The 25,191-nt window shown below is 37.9% G+C and overlaps 1 protein-coding gene across 1 annotated transcript in view; it reads right to left on the bottom strand.

Annotated features, from left to right (window-relative positions):
- The window catches only part of eys (eyes shut homolog), a 160,408-nt gene that overhangs the window by 94,717 nt on the left and 40,500 nt on the right, over positions 1-25,191 (bottom strand). The window contains exons 15-21 of the mRNA XM_079473466.1: positions 16,934-17,167; positions 16,683-16,805; positions 16,328-16,441; positions 15,474-15,587; positions 14,656-14,769; positions 12,684-12,881; positions 5,399-5,520 (exon numbers count right to left, since the gene is read on the bottom strand). Coding sequence (XP_079329592.1) covers positions 5,399-5,520; positions 12,684-12,881; positions 14,656-14,769; positions 15,474-15,587; positions 16,328-16,441; positions 16,683-16,805; positions 16,934-17,167 — 1,019 coding nt within the window. The remainder of the gene's footprint in view (positions 1-5,398; positions 5,521-12,683; positions 12,882-14,655; positions 14,770-15,473; positions 15,588-16,327; positions 16,442-16,682; positions 16,806-16,933; positions 17,168-25,191) is intronic.

Raw genomic sequence — 25,191 nt, 5'->3', positions numbered from 1 at the left:
CCTGTGCGCATCTGAAACAAACACAACTTGAAGTGCATGAAATGCATTGCTGCGCCTTAATGTGCTGGCACAGATTACATGGTTGAAACATTCTCGCTCACAGTTTAAAGCCACGAAGTGGATGTTTTCATAAAACGCAGCTGAATCTTTCACCCCGTTTACACCCACGGCAGTATAATGGTCTATTAACAGCACTAAAGACAAGGTCAAAACAATGGAGTAACATTCTGCGATGTCATCACATTCAAAGATTATTAAAAAACGTTAATGCATCCTGACGCATCTGTGAAGGACCACCTGTATTCACCTGTCAATCCATCACTGTGCCTAAATGTATTGTAAAATAAATAAATTCGATATAAAAAATTTAGTTACACGGCTACCTCAAATTTTTGCGTTAATTCAACGTGAAACTTTAGTTATTACATGAATTTCATGCAAAAAACTAATTCGAACTAATTTTAGGGCAGCCGGTTACTGAATTTTTTAATACATTTTTTTATAGATTTAAAGTGTCTGAATAAAACGTAGAAAGCTCACACATGCACCCGCGCACACACACGCACGCACAGACTTTAAAACTTCAGTATTTCTGGCATCACAATTAGGTGCAATGTATGTTTGGGAAACAGTAGGGAAATTTTTTGCGCTCCACTGACATTCATCAGTTACTGAAAAAATACATTAGCATTTATGCATTTGGCAGACTCTTTCATCCAAAGCATGCTACATTGCATTATACTATGTTTCTCAGTATGTGCAATCCCTGGGATCGATCCCCTGACCTTGGCATTGCACCATGTTCTAACCGCTGAGCTACAGGAAAGCATTTATTATAACATGTAAACAGTGACGTGTCTCAGCTGACCATCCGTTATTGAGCACACTATCAATAGTTGTATTTGACATAGTTCAGTATTTATCTGTATTTCTTTATTCCGTGTAAGTGTTATTTTGTATGCACCATGGGTCTGAGAGTAACACAATTTCAATCCTCTATATGTATGTACTGTACGTGTGGCAGAATTGACAATAAAGCAGATTTGACTTTTGACTATGACCCAAGGCGATCTCACTTCGAGGTTTTTTGAGAATGACCCGTCAACCCACAGTCCTTGAAGTCCTCTCTGTGACGGTGAGTTTCTGAACTTCTATTCCCTCCACTTTGTCATTAAAGTTTTCATTGTGAAAATTAATCACTGCTGGGGTTTGGTGTCTGTTATTTTGCATGGCAAAGGTTCATTCCGTCTGGTCCCTCGCAGGTTTGGCACAGTCAAGGGATGTTTTGGAGTTCCTCATCACCGCTGCCCTGAGGGCTGATCCTGGGGTGCATGCTAATCTGTGCTTCATCCAGACACAGACACAGTGTTAAGCTCTGCCTAATGTAATTTAAGCACTGCAGGCTTTTTTCATAAGACACAAGAAACTACGCAGACATGGTGTGATAGATCGGATGCCTCCAGAAAACTCCTGTTTTCACCTCTGGCTAAAGGATAATATAATCTTATTTAGGCTGCTAAATCATCTGCAGGGATCGTAGGTCTCTCAAGCAACCCGGGGTTATGCAGAGTATTTTCATTTTAACACAAGTAAATAAATAACTACATAAATGCTGCCAAGAAGTAAACCGCAATCTGGGAGAGGGATTTCAAAAGCGAGCTCCTGTCTGCAGGAAAGAAAAGTTCTTTTGAAAAACTCAGAAGATGATAATTGTGAGAGAATGCGCTGGTTAGAAACATCTCTCATGTATATGAGTTTCATTATACCGCGTGACACTGCAGTAAATTGGAGCTCTGAACGAACACAATAAAGAAAACAACCGGAGAAAATACGCTCATGTTTTATGTAAAACCATCCACACACAATATTTTGCAGCTATCTTAAGCAATAACATAAAAGGGATCTTTAACTGTCATGAGTATGTTTGACTTCGGTGAGGGTGTTTAACAGACTGAGTACATATTAAGTTTATGTGTAATATGATGTGTTATATTATGTGTTATGTTTAGCAAAAATTTTACCGGTAAGTAAACAGTTCTATCTGGTCACGTTTTATTGAAACTTTTGTTAAAAATTACAGTATGTAATTTTGCTTATATATCAGCATCTCTCTTCGAAACCTAAAATTGATGTGAAATTATGTCAAATTGACAATTCACATAATAGTGAGTTATTAGAGACAGTTTTGAAAACAGATTTTAATGTACTTGATGAATAAGTGATTTATGTTTATTTTAAACAAAATATTTCATATATTAGATATAACGTCTATACTATTGACTATTGCAATAGCTTAACACTTTAAACCAATCCTTAAAGGATTAATAAATGCTGAAAAAATCAATTGTTCATCGTTAGCTAATGTTAGCAAATGCCTTTAATACTGTTAACTAATAGCACTTTATTGTAAAGTGTTACCGTTTTAAGCATAAACCTTCTTAATTTTACCCTTTTTAAAAAAACAAGACTTCATATTTTAAGCCATTTTGCGTCTAGATATAAGATATTTGTCTTGAAAACAATGTAAAAAATTAATTTGTTTTTGTTATTTTTGTAGAGTATGCAGTAATTTACGTGATGAAACACACCTAAAAAAAGAAATATCTGCAATGTAAACATGTCAAAAACCCCACGGTGACAAATCGAATTTAACGCACTTTGGAGTGAACTTAATTCGTCTTAAAGGCAGAGCACCGAAAAACGTCCCATTTCATTCTGAAGATCGGAGAGGGACGTAAAAAATGCCTGCTCGTTTTGGGGTATTAACCTGTCAACCAACATAACAAATCGACCTCGTGAAAAAGAAACGATTTGATAAAAAGTACAATTTAATAAAAGCTATAAAACTCATCCCACCATCCAAACATCCAAATGTTAAAAAAAGCAACTGGGAAAAACTGCTCGGTTTCCCCTCCCCAAGCGTCTGAATTCAACTTCACGCACGCATCAGCTGAAGATGATTTGCATTGGATATGTGGGTGTCGGTTCTGGTGCCTGTCGTGTTTGTCCTTCCACAGACTCGTGTACCGGGCAGGTGGTGACTCCTGTTGGCTAATCAGCATGAGAGAATCCGCATTCTCAACCGAGAGAGAAAGGTCAATCTAATTTACAGACTGTATGGAAGAAATATGGTCTCATGTGACCTTCTGTATCCACCCTCTCTCAGCATCCCATGTCCCCTGCAATATAACCAGCACGTGGAAGGGTAGCATTTAAGAGCTCAATTACACGCTGGCTAAACCGTTTCTCAATCAGTGATTTCATACATCTGACAGTAGAACAATCTTTTAAAGCACTCAGGCGGCGATACTATTAAGCATATAGAGGCCATTAACACACTGATGCTAAACTTTTATTGCGGGTTGTAAACATGTTTGGTCACCATTGCTCTTCAGCATATTTCCTTTAAATTGCTTTATTTGTAAGCCAGATCAAATATTTACCTTCATTTGCAAGAGTGTAATGGCTTTAAAGAGACATCATGACCTCGTCCAAAAAATATTTTATTATTTACTCACGTTTCATTCCAAACTTGTGTGAATTTCTTATGCAGAAGACAAAAGAAGATATTTTGAAGAACGTTGCAAACATCATTCGACCCCTTTGACTTCCATTGTAAGCCATTTCTCAAAATATCTTACTTCTTACAGAATAAAGAGTTTTTGACAGAAAAAGGCATGATGTGGATTGACTTTGATTTCTTAAAGAGACAGTACTCGGGTCTACATTTACTCACCCTCATGTTGTTTAAAGGCGTATTATTGTTTGACTTCCCTAAAAATCGTCTCACATCATACTACAGCTTTATGTGATAAACAGACTCAAAGTTGAACCATTATTTACCATTATTTACTTCACATCCAGTGGGCTTGTAACTACTGTGATTGGATCATTGAGGTAGTGAGCTGACATCCAGAATCAAATGAGTTTGATTTTTTAACTAATTAATTCCTGCAATTAATACATTTTGCTTCTCTATCGCCACCTCTGTTCGCAACCGAAAATTGCAAGTTACTCTTCATGCTTATCTATACATGTTGAAGTCAAATGATGTCAAACTGACATCTCCTAGAAAATGATTATGGTGAATAATTACTATAAGCTAAACATTGTGATTCAGTGAAGGCAAAAATTGTATTTAATTGATTTTTAACCTAAGAAAGTTAGGGATTGCAGCTTCAAGGTCAATTATGACTGATGTTTTGATCTGCTTACCATACGCAACTACTGCAAGGCTTACTATATAATATTTAATGCACAAGTCATATGAACTCATTTTAAATTGTTCTGGTGTTTTCTGTCCTTTCTAAATCTTTAAAGACTCAGTAAGAAAAAACAGTAGTTATGATTTTATGGTCTCAAAACAACAACATGATGCAAAATGACAAGCGATTACTTAAATATAAAAATCTGTTAAATTAATGCGAAACTATTTTTTTTCTGTCATCATCTTGACTAGCACATCGCATCATCTTTTGTCAAGGTCACACCCCATATGCATTTCTGAAATGATCTCATTTCCTGATGCAAAACAGCTTCTCAAATCATTAATTAACCCAGCGTGCGAGAGGCTAATATATATGCCCGCTTCTCTGTCCACAGGACGGCATCCTACAAAACCGCCCACCTCCGGGTTTCGAGGGATGGCATGCATAGCCCAATCTTATTCTCTGCCTTCATTCAGAAAGCGTGACCCAAGGTTGCATTATTCAACATGAATAAATGATAAACTATTTTTCGCCTCCTGTTCTGTTCGCAGAACACCGGAATAAAAATAGAGGAAGAGAAGAAAAAGTGTGCGAGATAAATAAGAACAGAAAAGGGCTGGGGAGGGGAGGCAAAGTGTGAAATGAGAGCAGAGGGGCCGGTCTCTCTCTCTCTCTCTCTCTCTCTCTCTCGCTCTCGATATATTAGTTTGGGTTTGCTGAAGGGTATAAAAGACGATTTGCGATTGGAGCCAAATAACTGCACGTCACACAGTCTTCTGAGCTGCTGATTGCTCCACATTGACTCACTCATGGCTCTCGGAGACTGTGGGGTTCAAATAGCTTCAATGAAACTCAAATAATGGCGAAGTAAGCTAGCATTTTTAAAAGAACTTAAAATAGTATTTGCAATACTACTATCTTCTGTATTCTGGTACATTTAAATAAATTGTAAATTAAATGATAACTATATTTTTACAGTAGACACCTGCTGGATACAGTACATGACATATCATGCGGTACACAGAATGATTGAAACGTTATGAATTGCCTTCCACAGTAAACAATAATAATTAACAACAGATGTTTATGGCTGCTACACTTAGTACCCACATGTATTTTGTTCTAAAATGTTCTTATTTTATGGGATGTACATGGAAAATAACAGTTAGCTGATGATGACTTGTTCCTACCAGATGGAGGTCCAGGCAAGTTGAGTTGTTTTCACACATGTTGCCGGCACAGTCATTGATGTCCTGCTCGCATCTCATTCCAGCGTATCCAGGGTTACACAAGCAGTAAAATCCATCCACAACTGCAGAGAGACACAATTTACTTTAAAAAGAAATACTCGTGTTTTTGGCACACATACTGAACATATCTATGCATAAACACACCTGTGAAAGAATGCAGTTATGAATGTAAAACAAAGGAAATGGTTTGTTTAATAATTGATCTTGATTGTATTCTTTTAGAGCTTACTGTAAGCCTGTTTTTCTTTTTCATGTTCATGCAGATCTTGAGCTTTGTTGTATTTAGGTAGTTATAAGCAAAAAAACAAGAAATCCCCCACACTAGCAGTGCTTGCAAAGAGGTCAATTTAATAAGTATAAAAACGTTTCGGTCTCATGACCTTCATCATTATTTTGATTATTTTAGTTTATTTTGCCCGCAGCTGGTCCTGAAATAGATCCATCAAAGTCTTTAGTGAATTTGCCTTACAAGAATGTTTTTAGAGCAAAATTTTATTTTGAAATGAATTGAGAGCTTTTAATTTGAAAAGTTCTGAAAGATATTCAAAGGAGTATGTCGATGGCTAGACACACTTCTAAAATAGCCATCATGAAATATGGGGTATGAAAAAACAAACAGTGAAGCATAGAAACGTTTGCTTATAACGCAGGGCCTCACCACCAGGGCCGGATAGGGACTCATTTTCAGCCCTGGAGTTTCATGCCTTAGACCGGCCCACTTTAGTTTACGACTGACTATATTAAAATAATGATAATTAAAACCTAAGTCTGCAATAGCGCACTGTTCTCTACAGCCTTGAATTCATTGTCATTCAGTGAAAATAGAGTAGCCTAAGTTTTGCTTCACAGTGAAGATTTATTAGAACAGTAAATAGCCGGACAGTATCAGAATCTATTTTCTTTAAGAATTAGTGTTCATAAATATCCAAACATTGAAATAAGGAAAAAAATATAAATTACAAAAGATTAAAATAAAATGTATTGCACTGTCTAATGACACTATAATTTATTTTAATGAAACGTCTGCTTTACAACTTCAAATATTCAAATACAAATATGAGAACATTAATTAAATAATAAAACTATTTGACTGTTATCTGACTTTTTTCACAATGATTTCTAATGATTGTTTCATCTCTTTTTCCTCTGCATAAGTGTAGCTTCAAGGAAACATGGACAACCCTAAAACATTAATTAACGCGGGCTTCGAACCGACGTCGGTCAGAATGGGGGACAGGCGCTCTGACAATGAGCTACCTTGCACCTATTGAGACATGTGAATTGTTTGCACACAACTTTGTTTTGCACAGCCGCTAGCATCTTGCAGTGCTCCTATTCCTAAATAACTTAACGTAAGCTTACCGGCCGTCTCGTCGTCTTCATTTGTTTTGAGAAAAAATGTGGTCGGCTTAGAACATTTGGCCGCGTCAGTTTCCAGAGCTTTCTTGCTTTTTATTCTGGCCTTTTCAGCGCCGCCTTTGCGTTCTCTGTCATCCATTTTTATTTCTGACGGTTTTTTATTTTGAGCAACTTGCAGTGGCGCTGTCGGGGGCGGGGCCAGGGAGTCAAAAGATAATCACATCATCATTAACCTGCAGGCTGCGCTCTGAGTTGGGCTGCGAATAAATATGAAATAAAAAAGAGTGGGGCTGCGATAAAATAATAAATAAAAAGATTAGGGCTGCTGTGAGTGAAGGCAGCCTAGGGAAAGCCACATTTCAACCGTGCCATGACAATATCGGCCCTCGCGGCCAAAAAAACTGACCGGCCCACCGGGAATTCTCCCGGTGCTCCCGATTAGCCAATCCGGGGCTGCTCACCACCAACACGTGAACAATAACAAAGCAAATTCAGCTTTTGTCTCGTCGTGCCGTCTTCTTGTAGATAAGACACACCGGCTTTGCATTGACAAAACTGGGTAGGATGAATGCATAGTTGTCCTTCGATTCCTTTCTGTATGCCCTATTTTCACTGTCAACTTTAGATGTTTGATAGTGCCATTTTCTCTCACCATCTATCTAGCTTAAATGTTAACATCACTCTGCACACGACGTAATAGCGTACCCCCAGCAGGCAAAAAAATAAGTTTAGCAAAAAATACGCTACGTTAAATAATTATATAACTATTATGTAATTTAAAAAAATAGTTATTATATAAGTAGGCTATTCTAGTTAAATGTCATTAACATCAATTCATTTCTTAAATCATCCTTTGACTATGTTCGAATTTTGATTTTTTTGGCGCAATGCCAATATAACTCTGTTTGAAACCCTTATGTTTGAAGGGTAAAGATCCAAAACTGTAAATTCTGTAAAAGCAGCAAAAATCACCACCTCTAGCTGTTGTATTAACGCTTTCAATGCCAGAAACTCGTAAATCGTTGTATATATAAAAAAATGCAGTAAAAGGAGTAAATAAAATCAGTAGGCATATCACTGTGTATATATAATGCCTTCCCCAATATAAAACTGTAAACGTTCTGAAACCTTGTATCTCCAAATTTATATCTCCAAACACTGTACACTTTAAATGACTATACTCAGGGATGGATTACGGACCGGGCCAATGGGTTCAGTGCCCAGGGGCCCTTGAGTACCCTTGCGCCATCCAGTTTGATACAGAAAACCTAACAACAATTAAAAACAAATGTTTATCTATGTTTAATATATGGGTTCCATAGACTAAAGAAGGACTCTGTGGAAAGCCATCAAAAATGAACTGATCAATAACATGTTTTTATGTTACTGTAACTTATTTATTAAATTACAGAACATTTAAATAGCATGTAACTGGCCCGTGCCCCTTTATATTCATTCCCCGTCCCTGACTATACAGTGTTGTCAAAGTTGACAAGCACGTTTTAATACTTTTATTGGTTAGGTATTTGCAAAACCCAGTGACAAACAAATGGTGAATAACTAATATGATTTATGGCAATCACGAAATATGGAGATACAAGGTTTTAGAAGGACATCAGCGATATATTCTCAATTACATCATTTTGTAACGACGTCACTTTTCACTTCTAGACTTTTCTTAGATTTCCCTCAAGCCCAATGATTCCTCTCTTTTCTTCATAACCCTCCGTTCGCAAAGCTTATCTGTAAAATTGTCTTTTTCTCTCCCTGCGTGGCTCGCCGGTCATTTACATTCACTCCAGCAGCTGAAAACACAGTGTGTCCAATTAAATGTAAAAAGTGTGTTTGTGAAGCAGTCTCTTTTACAAATTCAACAAATGTGTCATGTCCACCGTCTTTGTGTTCCGTCTGCCTCAGTCGAAGCTAATGACCCGTTCCACAGGCCTTTAATCATTAACGCGGTTGTGGAGAAACGCCTCACGTTTATTTTGTGCAGAACAGCAGCCTGTGACGGAGGTAATTGCGGGTTCTTACAGGCGCAAATTTATTACAAGGGTCCCAGGATTCTTCATTATCCCTTAGATTTACCACATAATCTATACTGCCACTCTATCTTTGTGTGTGTAGCCGCGATTACTCTCATTAAATGCTTGGGGTCCGGAGTGGCATCCGTATTACTCACACCAGCTGCCCGAGAGACACACCTTTCTGTGCCGTCTCTCTCTCTATCACCATCCCAGCATGCAATCGCGGAGCTCCTCTGTGCCGCTCTGGCCCTGAGGGATTACACGCGTGGAGCTGCTGCAGTCTGGGCGGAAGTAAATAGGTTAACTTTGTTTGACGAAGCTTGTTGGGATTGGAGATGTTGGCGGAACGGAACGTAGTTGCTAAGCTACAAAATTGTCCCACATCTCCATGCTGCCTTTGAGCGAAGCACTTAACCTGAGGTCGCTCGGAGAGGACAATGCAATTAGTGAACTACAAATAGGTGGGGATATAAAGCATCTGGTAAATGGAACGTCACTGTATAGTAAATTATACTATAGTACAGTACAGTTTAGCATAGTATAGTGTAGAATTTGGTTTTGCTCAGCATCAATAGACCACTTCGCGTGTAAACACTGGTCCAGAGGCACTTCGGGAGTTCATTTATTGTTTTAATTTTTTAATCTTATGTATATTAAAACATTTTTATTGAGTTATAAATGTTCTGTTGGCTGTTCTTGTTCATACGTTTGTGTATTTTTTAAATATATACAGCCATACATCCATATCCAATATACATGTTTTTTTTTGGGGGGGGGCTTGGAGTGTAAACAGTTAAACTTTAGATGGAAAGCATTTAATTCTTCGTTTAGTAAAATCCTGTAATGTTAACTTCCAACATAAAGGGGAATGTTAGCAAGAGAGTATTTAGACAAAATGGATATTGGACAACATGCTCTGAATTAGAAACACAGTTTTCTCAAAATCTTTTGAAAGTCTTGTCTTTTTTTTCTGTGTAACAGCATGACAACCTTCTTTATGTTACATGAAAGTAAATATGAAAGTTGTAAGTTATTGCTAAGCCACCTACACCACACTTTCTCACAAACAAAATATTTTTGCAGTTAAATAAATATGAATTAATCACAGATTGTTAATCAGAAAAGCAAGTGAATATATACTGTATGAGTCTCTGTCACCCTGTAATCCCGCACCTGTCGCACAAACTTAGAAAATAAACATTGTTTAATTACTATACATTTACTTAATAATTAATAAAATCATTTCATTTTTATAATTAAAAATAAAAGGAAAATTCAACATGCGTCACCACATGGAACACAAGAACAGGAAGGACATGAATTTGAAAAGTATTGCAGTGTTCACACCAATCGCGAAGCATCGCGTTCCTGGTCTTTATTACTCACGGGAATAGTTTGTTATTTTTGTGTTTTGTGTGAAACGCAGCGTTAGGACATAATAAAAATAAATCAGTATGAAATAAATAATTATTATCTTGCCGTTTCTTTGAATGTAACTAAAAGTCCTAGATACTATAAAATCAGAGATATTTTACTTGAATTAGGTCATTAGAGATATTTGGGATATGTTGGATTCTGCTCAAACTATAGCCCAGCTGTATAATCTTCCTTATGTCGTCCAAGCCATAAATGACTTTTGAGTTAAAAACAGGTCATATATCAATAAATTGGGTGATTATAAAAGAAATGTAACCCCTGACATTTAATAGAAGTTGTGTGGAGAGCTGTATGCACATTTATATTATTTAATGTTAATTAAACTCCAAAAACATCATCATATAAGAACTGAAAATGTAAAAAGGAATTTCTGGAAATATAAAACAGGAGCTTTGCGATCTGTAATCCTTAAATGACAACATCTGTTTGATCTATGGTATTTTTAATGATTTATGCAGGAGATGCGACACAAAAGAACAAAAACAGCTTATTGAATTGCTGAGGGAGAACAACACCCAGCCTAGGGCTTTGATTGTATTAACTTTGCCATTTATCATCCATTATTCAAATTACAAAGCGGCATTTATGCCTAACGGATGCTTTATCGCAACTGGACCGAGACTCTTGTCAAGAGCTCACCGGAGCAACTGTAGTGTGGTTTTACTGAATGGACACCTGGCCTGTCAGAGGAGAAAACTAAGGCCACGTTCACACTTGATTTCTTTTTTGAAGCTACAAGCATCTGTTTTACACTGTAATCCTATGGAGTTAACCGTGTCCCGGCGAGCCAGCTTCTTTTTCTACAGCTCAGAATGCCTTTTGATGTTGAAAAAAGTGAAACTTTTCTAAAAAAAAAAACACGCTCTACGTCAATCACCTTTTTCACAGCTGACCTGTTGTTTCCATGACAACATGCAAGGAACGTGATTGGTTTGAGAAGGCTCAAGCTGGGGAAAAAAAATGGCGGCCGAAACGCCGTTTGTGCATAGTTTTGTACAAATGTAAGCTTAATTTTCACTTGCAAAGACGCTCTCTGTTTTTGATTCAAATAGACTTAAGTTAATCTTGCCAATGAACCCTGTCTCTCTAAGCTGCCTTCGTGAACAAATGCTATCTTGGAACATTGCCGGCTGCTATTTGTTACCGCACACTGAAAGTGTTTTTTTCTTGTCAGAAAAGAAGTCAAGTGTGAACACGGCCTAACTGTGCATTTCTAAAAGGGATGTAACGATATCAAAATCTCACTGTAGTCGGCATTTATTGCAATATTTAAAAGGACAAATGATGACTTGGAAACGTGCCATCAGCATCCTCTTTTCTTTATCCTCTAATCATAACTGCTGCTTAGAGGTATGGGCTATAATATGAGATGGGTCAAATTACCTAAAAATACCTTTTATAAAATAAAATAATTTCACCAGATGAACCTTGCCAAAGGAAATTTTTCGTTTTTTTCTACAATTCTCTATATTAGGCTGTCGAAGACCTATCGTTTCATGACCACGATAATATTTAGACAATTTTGCTATTGCGATAACATGATATCAATAATATTCTAACATTGCTTATTTCTAATGCATCTGTGATTATGGGGTTGAATTGAATTGTCTTGCATTCTTTGTTAGTTCGCCCCAAAATTACAATTCTGCCATTTTTTACTCTGCCTGAAAATGAAATATTTGCAAGAATCTTGCCTCAGCTTATTTGCATACAAGGAAAGTGGACCCCCACGGCTGTCAAGCTGCAAAAATACAATCCTGCATTCCTCATCGTATGGTTTAGAAATATCGTAAAAAATGTGGAAACCATTTCGTGGTTTTTCTGATATTGAAATGTACTATTTAAAGGTATGTGTTTAGGTTTTTGTTTCATTCTGTGAACTACTAACAAATATTTCTCTTAAAATATTGTTTATTTTCAGGAAATTAAAACTGGAGAAAAAGGTTAAAATAACAGAAAAGATGCGCTGTATTTCTTTAGACCTCAAAAATTGAAATTGCAAATAATCATAATCACTTTTAGGCAATACAACAGTAATATTTGTACATGTATTTAAGAAAAGTAAAAAAATATTTTTTTCTGTGATAGCGTAAAGTGATAACCACAGTTTTCATGGGCCTTCTCATGCTGTCAGTCTTTCACATTTGACTTTCAACAGACACTGGATGGAATGGACACAATTCATCTAGAAATGTTGATTTGAAATGAAAATTTGGAGTGTTCTCTTAATTTTTTCTGCGGCTGTATCTGACAGTCAAGGTCACTATAAACTTGTATAGTAAAGAGTGTGTGAGTTCCTAGCGACACATTGATAGTCCTCTCTTCCTTCATAGAGTTTATTTTTAACGTTTGGCCTCACAGGTTTGAGTTCTGGGTTTCAAGACTAAGAAATAAGCAGTTACCGTCGTAACAGAAGCCGTGGAGACATGGGTTGGAGCTGCACTCATCTATGTTGATCTCACAGCGGGGCCCGGTGAAACCCCGTCGGCATCGACACCTGAAGCCCAGAGGGAAGAGGAGAGGATCAGCCTCCTCCACACAGTCAGCCCCGTTATCACACGGATTAACAGCCTCACAAGGCAGAAACTCGCAGTTAATCCCTGCAATTCCAAACACAGAGACATACCATTCTGTCAACACGTAACAAAGATTTCAAAATTCTATTCTTTACAAACTCTCAATTTTAATGAGTGTCCATGGCACTTCTCTGAATGAACTATTTAGGTCTGTGTTTAGGTACAATTATAATTTGAGTTTAATTCTATGAACTAACAATATTTCTCCCAAATATCAAATAAAAAATTGTTTCAATTTGCATTTAGAGAACTGGAGAAACAGGTCAAAATAATAGGAAAGATGCTTTGTATTTTTTCAGGTCCTCATATGCTGCAAAGAAAACAAGTTCACATTCACTTTTAAGCAATACAACAGTAATATTGGTGCATGTTTTTAGCCAATTTCAAATGTATTTTGTTTACGGTGATAACAGAGATTATTACAGTTTTCATGTCTTGTCATGCTGTCAGTTTCTTCAACATTGCCGTTGCATGTCAATCCTGAGGTTTGCCATTTTGGAAATTCAACAGACACTGGACTGGAATGGCCACAATACGTCTAGAAATTGCTCAGTTTGAATGAAAAGTTGAACTTGTTTAAATTGCCTATGTAAATGGAGAAACTAAAGCAGCACAGAATTGTGTATAAACCATAGAAAAACATGAAGAAACCTGGCACAACCAAGACAGACAGGTGAACAACTCAATGAAAATTAATGACACGCTTCAGCCTGCTAATCACACACATGGAACTGCCGGGCAAGCGTCTGTCATAAATTCTCAGGGTTTCATTTAAGTCTTGCAAAGAAATATCCACAGTATTAAAACTCCATTCTAGACACCAGATCGTTCAGTATAGGATAGCTGTGTAACGCAGGTCAATGTTCTTGTCTTTCCAGCATCACTTCAGTTAAAGCCTGTGTGTTTCTGTCTCCGGCATGTTTTCTCCTCGACTTCAAAACAGAATAACCGATATCATCATTATCTCTGACAACCTAATTTGCCCGTCTAATGGAAGCGTGAGCCGTGATCTCTGTTTGAATATAATGCAGCGATGATTGAGCCGCCTGATCGATTCAAGATGAGCCGCGTTCTGGGTCCGGAATTGACCAGCTGAGCATCAAACATACATGAAACGCAAGCAAGCAAACCCAATAACGGACATAATGCAGATCTGTAAAACAGGTGTAAATACACACCAGATAAATGTCAACGGATTCCTGATCAGAATAATGTAGTACAACAGCACGGCGCTTTGGAGAAAATCAATTGTGACATTTGGTCCGATTCTGATGTATTATTATGGACTGGATCAGTATTATGTGCGTGTATGAAAACAGGGCATCCTGTAATAATTGATTGTATGGTAAACCATTGCAGGTAACATCACCCTAAACTGTTATTCTGTAAAAGAAATGTACGTTCTGAATGTTTATTTTTAGGTGATATAGTCTGGGGACTTTAAGACCAAGCAGAAGCTTTAGTCAACTGGTGGATTGGCAGTAAAGAGGTAATCTTTTATGGTAAGCGCCCACTTACCTGCCTTTCAGCGAGGATTACTGGGCGAACATTACATCATGTAAATAATATTCATGAGTCAAGCTGAAAGGGTTGATAACAGGTGTCATTCTCTCATTTAATACATTATATTTATTTTCTGCAATTTTTCTTCGTATTGTTTTATTGGTTGTGGACAGTGAATCAGTTTCGCTGTGGCAGGGCTGGCGGCAGGAGTTCAGACAGGTGAGAGGAATGTTCTCTGAAGTTAATTAACTTTGCTTTTCTTCACCCTTTACCCCAGTCCCTCAGTCTTCATTACCTTTAAATGGAGCCGCGCATCGGCAGTAGTAATTACCCGACTGGTCAATGCAGGTGCCTCCATTCTTACAGGGATATGAGAGGCACTCATCGACATCCACAGAGCACTCAGGACCTAACACGATATAAAAAAGGTTATCATGTAGTTGGATGAAAACAGCTATCCAATCTATGATGACATGAATGAACATGTATCAACACATTGTCCTGAAACACAATGGTTTTGTCTTTGTCCGGCAATGGCTCTTTGAGTTTCTATTCTTGAGACCCAGGAGAAAAGGCATACCAAATATAATGTGAGGTCCCAAGCCTTTTATAAATTATACTGATTTTGATTAACAAACACCGTTTATTCATTTATATTAAAAAGTAGCACTTTATTTTTATGTATTTGTATGTAGAGCTCTGAAAAGCATTAAGAGATCCCTTCAATATTTTTCAATATTTGTTTTTATGAATGTACTATTTATTTAGGTTATTTGGCTTTTTTGCGTCACTCTGTGAAGTCCTATAACACTTCTTTCAATTATTGCTTTTATTTGCAGAAAATGTTTACTAAATATTCAATATTTTTAAATAGTATTAAATATTAAAAAGTGTATTTAACTTTACATCGTTTCAGACCATGAATACTGAACAAAAACAGTAAAATACCATTAAAAAAAGCAACTTTTTAAAGGCAAATTTGAAGTGGACTGTTATTTGTATACAGTATATTCTATATATTAAGTCGCCACCATATCATGTCAATGTAACAAATATAATTAATAATAGTCCTAAAAATATATCGTACAGTCCAATGTATATAGTCCTACACACCAATGAAACCTGAAGGACAGATGCATTTAAAGCCATCTGAGAGGTCCAAGCACGTGCCGTTGTTCCTGCAAGGTGACGACTGGCATCCATCGATGTGGATTTCACACAAACTGCCTGAAAAGCCAAGAGGAAGGACGAGACAGAGTAAAGCAAGAATGAGAGGTGTCGTTGAAATTCCCATGCCGACCAATTATAAGCTGAAGTTTCCAACGCACAAAGAATTGGGAATAAAAGTACAAACAAATCTAAAATCCTTTTTAAGCCTTCGAGCAATACGGCTCCCCGTCTGAAATGAAAGGAGATGAATTGACATTCTGTTGGGCAGGAGGTTCCTAAAATACACACTGAGCACGAGCTGACTCATACCAACAAATGAGCCTATTTCCTTTCCAATCTGCATGAACACGAAATAATCAAGTGGAAATTACTCCTGAAATGGAGATTTAATGCGATTGGATGAGAAGTAAAACTGCCCTTTAATTGAAAAGGGTTGTTGGTTAACTAAACAAATGACAAAAGCAATGATCACGTCTCTTTAAGGTGAACTGTGTCATAAAATTTTTTATATCAAACCACTTGTTTTCAAAGACCTTGTAATCATTTTTTAATATATTTTGGTTTATTATCTATTTATTTCTGTCCGTGTGTTCAACACGTTGTCACAAGTTTGACAGGTCACGGTCTGATTCTAAATGACATTAAGCAGATGTGTTCCACACTTTCTAACTCCTGACATCCAGTCATCATTAGCAAATCATTCCATTCCTTCTCATCTATGACTCATTTAATCATCTTAGACATTTTGTCTCCCAAGTTAGCCTGTGAAACTCCGACAACAGGGAACAATTGTGTACCTGTGGTTCCGGCAGGGCAGAGACACCTGAAGGTGTTAAGTTCATCTGAGCAGAAAGCGCCGTTCTGACAGGGTTGACCAAGACACTCATTTACTTCAATCTCACAGTTATTACCTTTAAAAAGAAGAGGAAAGGATAATTCGTCAGGGATTTCCTCGTAAATACGGGGGCTGCGATGCCCCTTTGAATAAAACAGGTGACAGAGGATGTGATGACAGTTTAAGAAAATCCCCTTGATAAGATAAACTATTGTCGTACAATACGTGGCAGATTTAAGGCCACAGACCTTTTAAACACAGCTGCACGGAGGTGATATCGAATAGGTGAAGGAAAAAATCAGTTTTGGTGGACTTACCAATGAACCCAGGTGCACAGAAACATTCATAGGCATTGATACCATCTTTACAGACACTGAGCGTACCGCAGGGTTTATCCAGACACTCGTCGATATTTACCTCACAGAAGCACCCTCTTAACCCTGGATAAAAATGGGTGCGGGAAAACGCATGCATTATTAGTAGTGGTGTGAAAGGAATGTCCGGCGGGCAGGCAATGGGCAAAAGATGAATCGTCAGGAGAAAGCATCAAAGTAATCAAAGTACTTACCGGGCAAACATTCACACAGAAAGCCCTGAGGAAGGTCCACGCACTTTGATCCGTGATGACACAGTCCTTCCACACAACGGCGGATGGACGTTTCGCACAACCGACCCGTATAACCATGTTGACACGTGCACTTGAAACCGCCACCCTGCTCTTCACATGCTAAGGTGCCCGTAGCATCACACGGATTGGAGGTGCAGCCTTTAACCGGCGTTGAGCAGTCATGTCCTGTGAACCCTGACAGGAGAAAGGTTTGCTTTATGTAGGCCGGTTCACACCAGACACACTTAAGGTCTTATCCATCGAATGTCAAATGCAAACACTGCCAACCATATGCCAAAAATGTACATTTGAACATTCACTTTGGTGAAGACCTTTGGTAACAAATTCTTCTAAAATTCCTATATGCGGTGTTAATTGAAACTATAAAATTCTAGCAGTCCCTAAAAGAAATAAACCCAATAAAACTCACACCAAACCTCACCAGTAAAATGGTTTACGCAAAAATCTAAATGCCTGTGGTATAGGAACCGTATTTTTTCCTGGTGGACATTTACAATAAGAGCTGTTGTTTCAACATACCTCATTCACAGATGTGACAGCAGCAGAACCCTTCTTATCTAGGAGAGGCAGCAGATAAAAAGCACAATGTCTCGAGTGATGCAAAGGTCACAAGCCTAGAACACGTCTGTCATGGCAGATCCAATCTGATGACATGTCATTGACATTGCTTATCTGGGATGGTCCACGACTTAAATTGTAAGGGGAATGTTTTTGTTTATATATTAATAAGAAAGAGCAGTTTCTTGAAGGGACAGTTCACCAAAAATAAAACTGTCAATATGTATTCAGCTTCATGTCAAACCTGTATGACTTACTTTCTCTTCAGAACACGAAAGAAGATATTTTGAAGAACGAGGGTAAGCAAATATATAATTTTCCCCCATTGACTTCAACTGTATGTACACAAAACCACATCAACATTTCTGAAAATATCTTCTTTGGTGTTTCACTGAAGAAAGTGTCACATACAGGTGAACGAAACGATTAAAAAAAACCACTCCTTCAATGTAAATGTTGCAGACGTGTGAGCACAACTACCATGTTAAGAAAAGAACGATCACATCCCCTCAGGGGTTTTCAAAGACAAATACTAATACAATGTCCAGTCCCTTGACTGGGGGAGTGACATTGAGTGGGCTGTTCAGAGCTGTGAATCTTTCAGTGTAATCAATGTGACGTCCGAAGTGCCGCATCCCTCTTTTAAAGCTTGTGGCCAAGACACTGATGTCTCTGTGATGTAATTTTGCAGTATACATATAAAACATTAATAAGGAGGACTACAGCTATCTGTAATGGAAACGGAGACATGCTGGGCAATATGTGTAAGAAACCCAGTGAAATCACTGGGCCACAGAATGATATTAGTTGAAAATCGTCATGTTGCTAAAGTATATTGCATACCATCTTATACATGTTTCTCTGGGAAAATATATTGAGCTTCACGGTAATGTTATGAAATGTTTCTCCGAAAATGAATACAAATGAGACAATTGTAGTGATAAAATGTGAGCTATAAAATATATGTCCACAGCAAAGCTCAGATGATGGTGATCTGAGCTGAAAGTGACAAGAAAATGTCATTTTTAATGTAAAGGTCCAGTGTATGAGGTTGGGAATTGGGAACAACCCACATCAAGATTCCAATCTCCAAAAAATGACACATTGGTCCTTTAATGCTTTAACAGCACGTGTTCCGTATGGTGCATTAGAGGCTCCCAAGTGAGCAAGCCAAAAGCAAGGAAAACGTCTTAAGAGTTTCAATTGCAGGCTTTGTGTCTTGACAAATCTGAGAACAGTTGTGACATTGTTGAGATGTCTTTTGAAAATCTAGAGACAAGAGAATGAAACTGAAAAGAGTATGAAGAGAAAGAAGCAGGAAACTTCTCAAACTGACCGGTCATTGCTGTCTAGGTGACATTTTATTAAAATCCTTTTTAAGCAATCTCATTTGGATCACATCTCGGTAATGGCCACTGGCATCTTTTCTAGTCTTAATAAACACAACATACAAATCTCCATATCCAAAGACTGATAAAATCTGATAAAAGCAGTATCGTTATTTGGCTTCCAAACCTTGAATCAGGATAAAATAACTGTTTAGGTGGTCCGGTTAATGTGTATGCACACTGCAGAGTAAGGACTGTGATAAAGACAAGTTAATGCATTTGCCAATAATATAATTGTTTCTCTTAAAAACAGAAGAAAAGAAAGGCGAGACTTCCTCAACCAAAGAGCAGTGTGATCCCATCCTTTTTTCAACAACTGACAAGTCTTCTTGTACCATATCTGGTATTATTACATCAAAACCTCTGCTGGAAAACAGTGTATTGTTTTTCGAGGAGGGAGAGTCTTTATAAAGTCTGGATTTAACTGAACCTCCAAAAAACTATATTAAAACTGACCTATTATTTCAGTGCAACTGGAATCAATCAATTCAGGTATTTGCATTTCATATAATATTTAGAAGTAAAGATTCAAACCAACATTGAGTTAAGTCAGTTCCTCTAGGAGATAAGCAAACCGTTTTTTCATAACTATACACCAGGCCAAATACAGAATTGATCGGTTTGCCAGGAATGTGAAATATCTTAATCAAAACACTGTATATTGCAACAACCACTTAGTATCACATGGGATCCCTCCGGGCAGATGGACGCAAAAACCCTTCCAGATCAATGAAAGTAAGATCAGTGGTGTAGAAGCTAGGGCACTGTAATTCTGCACTGCGTCACATGAGGTATCCCTTAAAACCCACATCTAAACGGCATTGCGTAAAAATACCAACTGCAAACACCCGAGGGTACACCACATGTGCGGAAATAGACGGACAGCCGTTATAATCAGTGGATTTAGATATTCCAGCCTCATTTATTGTTTGAACACACGCAGCCATCCAACTGAGACTCACACCAGTGTCAGAATTTCAGAAGCGCTTTGCAAAAGCTGACTATTTATGTCAAATACTTCAATCAGATCAATAAACTCCAATAAATCTGAACATCCACAACATTGGCATTTAAAATCCAATCAATATTATGCATCATAACTGCAAATATTAGGGAAATTATACAAATTAAATTCACTGAAAACAGACTAAAGAGATCAGCTGTGGCCTAATGTTTAGAGCGTTGGGCTTGTGATCAGAAGGTTGATAGTTCTAATCTCAGTGCCAGCAGGTCATGACTGAAGGGCCCTTGAGCAAGGCACCTTACCCCGATTGCTCTGCAGTAATGTGCCACTGTATAAAACTACTCGTAAGTCGCTTTGGATAAAAGCGTATGCCTAATGAATAAAAATGTAAATGTAAACATTAGATATTTGCACCCTGAGACAACCATAAAAGGTGACTAATAACATGGCTTCATAGCAAAAATAAACCACAAAATATGGAGATACAAGGTTTCAGAAGGACAACAGCAATATATTAACCGGTCACGGTTATGGACAGAACCCAAGCGCAGGCAGACGTGGGAGAAAACAAAACTTTATTTAAACAAAAGACCCACGAAGGGGAAAACATGAACAAAAACCAAGACACAAATGAAAACTAAAACTTCCCACAAGGGGGACAAAACAAACGTCCTTTGAATAATAATGCAACAAAATACACAAACTTGGAACAGGAACAAGATAATCCACAAACAGGACTAATCCAACAAGGTGCGGTTACAACAGGGATGATAATGACAATGAACCGAAAAGAGACAGAGGGCAACTGGGACTAGATAAAGGGAAACACTAACGAGGACTGATCACACAGGGAGAGTGGCGGCAGGTGACATGAATGAAACACTTAGGGAAAGATGGACCAGGGCCGGTGACAAGACTAACACTAATGGGCCGCAGGGAAACAAGGGGGCGGGGCTTAAGGACGCAACACCGGAGAGAGAGCATGGCGTGACAAACCAAACAATGCTCTTTCTCCACACAAAACACATGGGACTGACATGATCCTGCCACAAGACTCGAAAACCAAGACAAGGAGAGGCAGGATCATGACATTGTATGCATGGTATTCAAGTCTGTGGGACCCATTTTTTTATGTTTTTTTTATGAAGATAAACATGTTTTCGTAAATTTTTCTATTACAAAAAATTTAAACCACAATTGCTCTATGTTCCTTTCATTTTGGATTAAGTTATATTTTTACATTTTCACAGCTGTATCATTTAAAAACATAATAGATCCATTAGACCTGTAAACCAAAAATCCCATACAAGGGTAAAAAATGAAAACAAGCAGTCAATTTGGACTTTCACATTTAAGCTATGCACGTCTATATAAAAATCTGTCTCCAGCTTCACACAATAGAAGCTTCAACAAAGCTGCTATTCATTAGTAATAGTCATAGCCTTGCAGTTAATGCTCTTGTTATTTTTCGGTAAAGTTATGCCTGGGCTTTCTGTAAACCCCATCAAGATATTACAGCAGATAAACACTCCATAAACGCAGAAATCAATCAAACCCATAACTAGACAGGCCGAGACAAAATAATGATGTGCACACTAAATGTTTTAAAGTAATTTTTGTCCTGTATCAGACAAATTATGTCAATTTCTGATCCTCCTTTGCACCACCACACAACAGTCATCGTGGTCAAATTTCTGCCTGTTCAGCTGAACCTTCCCGGTTAACTGAAGGTGTTGTTACCGCTTAGAGGAAACGTCCAGGGGGAATACCAGTACAGTGAAGTGATAAACCACACAACACACGATCTCTGATTGATGTATCACAGTATAAACAATGTCAACCTTCGTTTTTATCAGTCCATACAGAGTTCCACATCGCCTCTGGAGGCAAAGTCAACTCAACAGCTCTCACCGTAACTCAACACTCACTATTACAACAGCTGTCTAGTCACAAAGCAGTCCATGTGTGGGCTGGAGAGGTGTGAAGCTCCCCATCGCTGGACTCTAGTGCAGTTTAAAGCCGTTCTCCAGAATGATGGATCGCTTTTCACCATCTGCCAGCCCGAAGAATAAATGCGGATTTGCCAAAGGAAAACTACCTGCCTGAAAGCACAGTGCCAGCTGTACATTCAAGGGTGATGGAATAGTACTTTTTCATTGTTTGGGAAATATCTTGAACAGCACATAGGATATATTTTCAAAGAATAAAAATAAAGAGCATGAAAGAACATGACACATGATGCTTTAACATTGTGGGTTCTCTTTGAGACATGGGCGAGTCCAAGAAAGAGGAAATCGTTTGTTTGCCATTTGCAGAAGAAGCTTCAACACCAATCTCAAACCTCACAAATTCTTAAAGCTAAAGGGAGACGAAACTCAGGTGTCCACATACAATGTTTCTTGTGAGAAACTGGCATTATTCCAAAATCTAGTGAGCTGATTAACTGTCTATATAAAAGAGGAAATTACCTTAGAAGCAGCTCAAGGGTGCAGAGGGTCTGCAAACAACAAAAATGTGGTTTAAATTGCATCTTTTTAGAACTATTAAAATAATTTCCTATCAAAACTTTTAACTAATTAATATCACACTTTTAAAATCTGAGATGCTCAACAGGGGTGAAGAAAATGTCTTGGCTCATTACAGTGCATCGCATTGCCGTCCCTGAGGAGCACACAAGCGACGCTGCCTTTCATTTTGGCCAAAATGATCTTATGAGACAGCATATTTCAGTCATCCAAATGTTTGGAAAAGCCATCGCATAAGGGAGAGCCAGACAGCTTAAATAGGTGTTGGAAAAAATCCACTGTGTCTAAACCGGCTGTCTCAAAATGTCCACTTTATGTTCCAACTTCATCTAAATTATGATGACTGAATATTTTCAGAAAGTACTGTCTCTATACTTTAGAAACAGCAAACACTTGTATACTTTTGAAACCACTAATACGACTGTTTTTAAGTAAAAGTTCCCCTAATAAGGGAAACTCTGTCATTCTTTACTCACCCTCATGTCATTTCAAACCTGCAAGAACACAAAAGAAGATATTTCGAAGCATGTTGGTAACCGAACAACAGCGGCACCCATTACATTGCTTTTGTGTCCATACATAGGGAGCGAATTAAAAATAATTTAACATTCTTCAAATGATATCTCCTTTTGTGTTCTACAGAAGAAGAAATACATACATAATGACAGAATTTTCATTTGTGAGCAGACTTTAACCAAACAAAGCTTTTAAAGTCATTTAAGTAGTAGTTCACCCAAAAACAAAGATTTTTTTATGGATTATTCACCCATAGTTGTTCCAACCCGGTATAAATGCATTTGTTTGGTTGAACACGGATAAAGATGTTTGTACCCAAACAGTTCTTGGACCCCATTGACTACCATGGTAGGAAAAATGTCAATGGTAGTCAAAAATGCCCCTGTTTGCTATCCTACATTCTTCAAAATATCTTCAACGGGATTTTGTTTATTTTTTACTGCTATGGTTAATGGGGTCCAAGAACTGTTTGGTTATACGCATTCTTCCAACTATCTTTCTCAGTGTTCATTAGAGCAAACAGATTTAGTACAACTAGGGGTGAGTAAATAATTTTTTTTGGGGGTGAACTGTACATTTTATTATTTATTTTTATTGATTTAAGATGCTTTTTGTTATTATTTATAAAGGCAGAAACATGTAAATATCATGAGCTGCAGGTTATCATTTTACAAGTTTTCTGACATTCTGCACCACCGTGAATGCTTTCCATTGCATTATCACGCCACAAAATGACTATCATTAGCTCTGTCACAGGCCACGGCGGCGGCAGGCCGTGACTAATGCTGGACCATCAGCACCATCGGTGTGGGCAAATTCTCATCATTCCTCAAACTGACCATGGAACCAATTTCTACCTCTCCCCATGTCATAAAATCTGACAATTATCCTGACTTCATTAATAATGCATAGCAGTCCTCGCCTGCAATCAAGGTTTAATCAGCAATGTGTCTCACAGGTAGAGCCTTGACAGAGCCAAGAAATTATTGGCAAATTGTAAGGATTTATTTCCCCCCTCAATTTAATGATATAAATGACTCGGGGTAATTTAGTTGGTTTAACAAGCAAGACGACGTTATCAAACCCGAGGAGCTGTTTGCATATGCGGCTGCTGCCATGGAAACAATGTGATTAATCAGGGTTATTGATTTTTTCGCCACATTCACATTCAATCGGGCAACAAAAGAAGAAAACCAAAAACACATAGCTAACTAAATAAATACATGAGAGAATGGGAATCCAATGAAATCACATTGTGATCTAAATGGATTAAGTGGTTTCAAACGGGTTTGTACAAATGCTCAAGTGGTTTTTAAAGACGCTCTCCTAAACCAGCTTAATATGCAGAGACAAAAATAAAAGCAAGTCATGCTCGGATGGACCGTGTCGCTGTTAAAACAGTTCTGGCCAGACCAACAGAGCTGTATTGGTTAAATCAATGGCTAGGGAGGAACTATTTATCTAACCAGCCGATGGAAAACCGAGGGAGTGTTGGGAAAACCTGTCATAAAAAGTCATTAATTTTATTTGGTGCTACTAGCCGAGCAGAAATGACGCACTTCACCTTTACAAGGACAATCGTACTTGGATAGTAAGTCAGTGCCTCCTCACTGCAGAACGCGAGATCCAGGGGCAAGGTTGGATCCAGATCCAGTCTCCTCCCATTGCATGGTGATTGGTCGACACTAGATCCAGTCTCCTCCCACTGCGTCTTGATTGATCGATTGGAGACACCATACTTGTGTTCTTGCTCTACCTTTTCTGCCTTAAGTCGTAACTAAAGTTATTAATTTGACAAAAAAACAAACTTGCTGAAGACAAGCTTATTTTTTAACGTCTTTTTAATAACACATTTTATTAGATTTAGGTTTAGGGTAAGGGTTTGGGTACTTTCAATAACATATTTTATTACATTTAGGTTTAGGTTAAGGGTTTGGACGACCATGGTTTGCAACTAAACTCTCCAAATTACGGCGAAGTATATAAAGTGGGAGGAGCCGGATCTGGTCCAACCACGGACCCTGGATGTTGTGTTCTGTAGTGAGGACCATCTCTAGTAAGTGTCAGTAAATGTTCTTCATGGATCAGTAAGACTGAAGAAAGTCTTGGATAACTGAAAAAGAAAGCTTTCATCTCTTAATTGATTTAAAATCGAATTACATATGTACAATCTAAAAACAAACCTGAAATTTGGAGAGTCAAGATTGGTGTCCCTCCATGTTTACAACTAAAATACAACATATTTGA

The sequence above is a fragment of the Barbatula barbatula genome, assembly GCF_947034865.1.
Source record: "Barbatula barbatula genome assembly, chromosome: 14".
In the NCBI taxonomy this organism is placed as follows: domain Eukaryota; kingdom Metazoa; phylum Chordata; class Actinopteri; order Cypriniformes; family Nemacheilidae; genus Barbatula; species Barbatula barbatula.
Note: the sequence above shows the minus strand (reverse complement) of the source record. Positions and strands in the feature narration are given on the sequence as shown.